This window comes from Chelonoidis abingdonii, chromosome 2, assembly GCF_003597395.2.
Source record: "Chelonoidis abingdonii isolate Lonesome George chromosome 2, CheloAbing_2.0, whole genome shotgun sequence".
NCBI lineage: Eukaryota > Metazoa > Chordata > Testudines > Testudinidae > Chelonoidis > Chelonoidis abingdonii.
In genome coordinates, this window is record NC_133770.1 from 161,818,135 (window position 1) to 161,824,134 (window position 6,000).

The window sequence follows — 6,000 nt, forward strand, 5'->3', positions numbered from 1 at the left end:
ACACACGTGTGTGCGCTAAGGCACAGACAGACAGTCAGACAAGAGCAAAGCCCATGATGTGCAATTGCTTTGACTTTGCTCTTCGGTTATGGAGGGAGCCAGGAGAGAAGGAGGTGGGACTTTGTCCCTAAATCCTTGCTCATAGTGCCTGGTGGGGGTGGGGGGGCTAAGATGTCTCCCCAGGTCTCCTTCCTTTTCACAGCAGCTCAAATGCTTTAGAAAACGGCTGGGCTTGGAGCGTGCAGGACTGGGGAACTCCTCTCTAGTGTTTCCTGCTGTCAGAGTCCCATGGCTCCCTCCATGGCCCTCTCCTCTCCTCCTCTACATGGGAGACAGCCTTCCAAACCCATTCAGATGGGGTCCCTGCCCTGTAGAGCATACAAGGCAAATAACATGATGCAATACGAGCATGACATTAAAAGGCTAGGTTGTGAGGGAAGGTGAGGGGGACAATAAGCACAAGTTCTTTGGGGCAGGGGGCTACGTTTTCCTGGGTGTTTGTGCAGCACCCAGCACATGGGGGCACCGATCGTGAGTGGCAACGCAGGTATTAAATAAGAGTAATCATGTGGTTACTCAGTAAGGGACGGACACAGTCTAGTGGTTCTTGGAGGGACTTGAATACGGTGTGGGGACTGCTGCGGGGTGGGGTGGGAAGTCATGGACAGCATTCCAAGTGCAACTCCCAGCATGTTGCCAACTCCAAGCATTCAGCAATCATGAATAGGGCCCCCCAAAATCATGAAATGATTTACAGATAATTATTTTGGGGTGCTTTTTCTTTGCTTTCTGGTTCTGGAGCCTTTAGGGTCATGCTCAGGTCATGTTCTCAAGCTTTTCTCCCCCACCACAAGGGCTAGAAAGCTACTGTGTGTTTTTTGTTTTAAATGCAAGCTGACGTTCTCCTGTAATCACTTGACTTCTGGAGCTGGGGGTGCGGGGGGGACCAAATATTGCAAAACTCGCTGTCAAATGAGAACCCGGCTTAAGAGGCAGCATAAAAGAAGGGGGGAAGATGCCTTTGTGAAGAGGACAGAGAAGGGACATTAAAGTTGGCTCATCAGTGAAGGTCAAGGGAGCAGGGAAGCGAATGTGAAAGGAGACCAAGTCAGAGATGACAGCAGACATGAATGAAGTAAGGCCAGGAAAGATGGCCAGTTTGAATCTGACGCTCAATGTATGGGAGCCAGTGAGATGCCTCAAGCAACGGCGGCTCCAGGCACCAGCGCTCCAACCGCGTGCCTGGGACAGCAATCTGTGGGTCACCCTGCTGGTCCCTGCGAGGGCGGCAGTCAGGCAGCCTTCGGCGGCTTGCCTGTGGGAGGTCCACCAGTCCTGCGGATTTGGCGGCAATTCAGCAGCAGGTATGCCGAAGTCGTGGGACCGGTGGACCTCCTGCACACACGCTGCTGAATCCGTGGGACCGGGGACCTTCCAGAGGTGCATCACCAAAGGCAGCCTGCCTGCCGTGCTTGGGGTAGCAAAAAAGCTAGAGCCGCCCCTGGCCTCAAGGATATGGAAGAGGACAGAGCTGCAGAAGCCAATGGGAGGCAGGGGGAGGGAGCTAGTGTCAGAGGCCACAGGATCTTGTTTGGTCCCCTGGATTCATCCATTGCCTTGAGTGACCTACCTCTCCACCCCACCTTCCACCCTCTGTGCAGCCACACCTCTCTCTCTCTCTCTCTGTCTCTCTGACACCTCCAGGGGATCTCAGCCTCGCTGGGCCAAGCTCATCTCTTGTGAGGCTTGTTCATTTTGCCTTGTCATCTTTCCTGATTTACTCACTCTCCTCAGTGGCAGGGAATGAGGGGAGCTTGGCCGGAGAGCAGGAGAAGGTCTGGTAGGAGATGGGGCGGAATTAGGCTCGGGTGTTGCTGGGGAATGATTCAGACGTGATCAGACATTCTGCTGCCTTCTGGGGTTCCATAAGTTCACGTGGTGACACTGCACTAGTCTGCTAGGCTGTCTTTCTGGTGCATCCCCCAAGACGAGGTGTGCAAGGACCTTCGTGAGGAATCTTGGCCGGTGTCTTCATAGCAGTTGCTCAACCTCACGTTGTTTCCCCAGGGCTTCTGAGTTGCAACGGAGAGGATGCTGGAGAGCAGAAGGAGAAGCGATACCTACAGAGTGTTCCATGTGTGGCCCTCCCTGACTGCATTGAGAGGTGTTGTGCTTGTGCCTCCAAGGATGGGACGGGCGCAGTGCTCCGAGAGGAGGAGGAAGAACCTGTGGAAACCTTCTGTAGGCTCCTGCATTTCCGAAGGTAAGCACACATGCGACTGTCCTCTTCAGTTCTCCTGTTGCACTGAGAAGTGGCACCCCCGGGGCCTGCAAGATAACGAGTCTTGGGGGGGAGCCTGTGCTGTGAATTAGGAGAGCCTGGGCTGCTATTGGCAGCGGCTCTCCCACACAGGGCATTGGCTCAATCCTTCAGCCCTCAGGAGGCAGAGGGCAGAAGCGAGTCTTAAATTACAAAAGGAGACACTAGGTTGGGATATCAGGAAGAGCTTCCGAACAGTGAGATCAGCTGGGCAGCGGAGTCTGCTCTCCAGGGATAGGGTGGGAATCGCATTGCTTGGACACTTAAAACAAGAATGTGAAATAACCTGGAGGATCTGACGTAGGGCACCATCCTGCCTTTAGATTGCAAAGTCTTTGGGACAGGGACAGCTTTTTGTTCTGTGTTTGCACAGCACCTCACACCATGGGGTCCTGGTCCATGCCTGGGGCTCCTAAGTACCATGGTAACACAAATAATGCTCATCCCATCCCAGCTCCTCTCCACTTCCATTCCACGCTGCTGCATTCCTGTCTGTCACCTCCTGTCCCTGCTTTTGAGAAACTGACATAAAATGCAATGACAAGTAATAAAAGGTTGTGCTGGACTGACACACTGCACGTGCAGACCACTAGAGTTGGCTGCAATCACAGACACTGTCAAACCACTGCAGAAGGCAGGGAAAAGGGGGCAGTACCCCCTTGTACCTCAAAGACGGCAACAGCCTTCCCTTCTGTATAGCCTTATGCACCTGCCACCACAGGAGATCTCACAGCCTAATGGGGCTGAGCTTAACTGGTATTTGAACGGGAGCCCTCCAGCCAAAACCAGGAGGGGTGCGGTTGATACAGTAAGGGCTGCTGCTCTGTCTGAAGAGTGTCCTTTGCCAGTGGGTGTATTAAAGATTGGATGGTGTTGTTTGTTAGTCAGTGTGTTCACCCCAATGCTCTAACCGGATGCCAGTTCTGTTGGGGACTGTTTGGGGGAAGTAGTGACTCTGAAAAATCCGTGGGGGTCATGGTAGATAATAGCTGAATGTGAGCTCTCAGTGTGACCCTGTGGCCAAAAGGACTAATGCAACCCTTGGGATGTATAATCAGGAGAATGTCCAGTAGGTGGAAGGAGGTTATTTTATCAGACTCTGTTTGATATTTGTGTGACTGCTGCTGGAATCCTGTGTCCTGTTCTGGTGCCCACAATTCAAGAAGAATGTTGATAAATTGGAGAGGATTTAGAAAAGAGCCATGGGAACAATTAGCAGGGGTGCCCAACCTACATCCCGTGGGCCGTACGTGGCCCACCAGAGCATTGCATAGGGCCGAGTAATTAGCGTTTTGTCATCATGTTTACAACAGTTTAGTTTACATAAGTGTGTAAATAGACAATACTGGACATAGGTTGTTTCTATCTAAATACCTAGGAAACAAGCTGAACTTAAAATATAAATCAATACAGGTGACTTCAAATCTTATCAAAATATGTAGAATCTCTTTGGCCCACACAAGGTTTCGGTGGCACCACTGAATGAAAGGATTGGGAAACGCCTTATTGTGATAGACGCCAGGAGCCCAATCAGTTTAGCTTAGCTAAGAGATGGCTAAGAGATGACTTGATCATAGTTTATAACAGGGGTAGGCAACCTATGGCACACGTGCTGAAGGAGGCACGCGAGCTGATTTTCAGTGGCACTCGCACTGCCCAGATCCTGGCCATTGGTCTGGGGGGGGGGTCTGCATTTTAATTTAATTTTAAATGAAGCTTTTTAAACATTTTAAAACCCTTTTTACTTTACATACAACAATAGTTTAGTTATATATTATAGACATAGAAAGAGGCCTTCTAGAAATGTTAAAATGTATGACTGGCACGCGAGAACTTAAATTAGAGTGAATAAATGAAGACTCGGCACACCAATTCTCAAAGCTTGCTGACCCCTGGTTTATAAGTATTTATCTGGGGAACACATATTTGGTAAGAGAGGGCCCTTCAGTCATGCAGAAAAAGGTATAACCGGAGCCTATGCCTGGGAACTGAAGTGAGACAAATTGAGACTAGAGATAAGGCTCACATTTTTAATAGTGAGGGTAATTAACCATTGGAACAAGTTACCGAGAGCTGTGGCAGATTCTCCATTGCTGGCAGTTTTAGAATCAAGACTGGATGTTTTCCTAATAGATCTGCTCACGTTCAATGAGGAGTTTAATTCAGGGAAATTCTTGGGCCTGTGTTCTGCAGCTCAGGCTAGATGATCACAGTGGTCCCTTCTGGCTTTCTAATCTGGGAAGTTTGAGTTGAGATTATGGGCTCTGGAGCTTTAGCCCTTCAGGAAACCTGGCCCTGGAACTCTAAGGCCCTGCTGCCTGCCTGCTAGCCACAGGTAGCTGGCCTAGCAGCTTCTGGATTCTCTGACTTCATAATATTCTCTTTGCTGTGACCATAGCTGAGTTCTCTCTGTGCTGCTTTTAGGCTGGCGTTCTGTGATAGTGGAGAGCTGAGCGTGGATGGATTTTCCACGCTGGATGAAGCTGAGGGCGAGAGCTTATGCCTGAGGATCTCCAGCAGAGAGAGAAGGGCCCAGGACATCAGCACCAGCCTCAGCCTCGCCAAGTATCTCCTCTCCGTCCTGGGGGACCAGTTCTGTGAGGCCATCAGGAGAGACAGAGAGGCTTGGCTGTGGGCGCAAGGGGAAAATGAAAGTAAGTTGGAAACAACGGTGCTGGGGACCACTTTGGGTCATGGAGGTGCTCACCTACTGCAGCGTGTGACACCCTGGGTTTGAATTCCACGGAGGCTAGACACTCCTGTGCCTGGGGTCACCGCTTACCCCCAGGCAAAGAGGGTGTGAAATGTGAGCCGGGAATAGTGATTCTGGGATTGATCATTCTGTCACTGGCCCTGGTGAGAGTCAGGAGAAGCTCTGTGCGAATGGTGAACTCACCCTGGTGCGAAGCTGGGGGCCAGAGAAGGAAGAGGCAGGCCAGGCTAGGTTGCAGGTGACTGTGTCTCTGCATTGCAACTGGAAGGTGTGATTACAGCATGTATAGATGTGCCTCAGATGGTTTTAATCTTGCTAGTTTGAAAACGAGCAGAGAAACCGCAGCAGCATGGGTCGTGGCTCCTTGAGTCTGCACTCGGGGTCCTGGGTACACAGCAGTAGCCTGCAGACCCACTCGAGCAGCCACAACTTCACTGCTATCGTTCCTCAGGCCAGCTTGGATCAAGCTAGATCAAAGGCAGCTCCGGTGCATTACGCAGGCAGCAGTCACTCCTCCTGATAACCATGCAGACGTGCCCAGTGACCCCACAAGTGGCAATGCAGGGCCCAGTGGGGCCCCGTGAGTCCGATGGAGCGAGAGGTTTCTCAGCTCAGTCCATTTCCCGAAGGGTTGTGCTGACAAGGGGGTTTCTCTGCCCTGGGTCTCGCGCCGCGGTCACTCACAGCCCACGTGGCTCAGGTTGGTTTGTGCCTGCAGAAGGGAGCCACAGCTGCCCCGTCCCCTCTGCTGGCTGTCTCCAGAGCATCCAATCAGATTCTGCATTGGAGCCACTGGGGGCCGGGGGCTGCCTCTGGATTTACACCGGTGGTAAACTCTGTCCCAAATCTGGACATTAGCGTACAAAATCTGGGTGCTTACTGTGAACCTCCCCAAGCTTATACCCAGCTTGGATCTTATTTCGCTGCCACCAGATAGTATTGAGGCTACTATCAGCCTGGGTTCCCC

The 6,000-nt window shown here is 51.5% G+C and overlaps 1 protein-coding gene across 1 annotated transcript in view; it reads left to right on the top strand.

Moving 5' to 3' along the window:
• The window catches only part of HR (HR lysine demethylase and nuclear receptor corepressor), a 53,094-nt gene that overhangs the window by 36,296 nt on the left and 10,798 nt on the right, over positions 1 to 6,000 (top strand). The window contains 2 exon segments of the mRNA XM_075062766.1: positions 2,068 to 2,263; positions 4,745 to 4,974. Of these exon segments, the coding sequence (XP_074918867.1) occupies positions 2,068 to 2,263; positions 4,745 to 4,974 (426 nt within the window).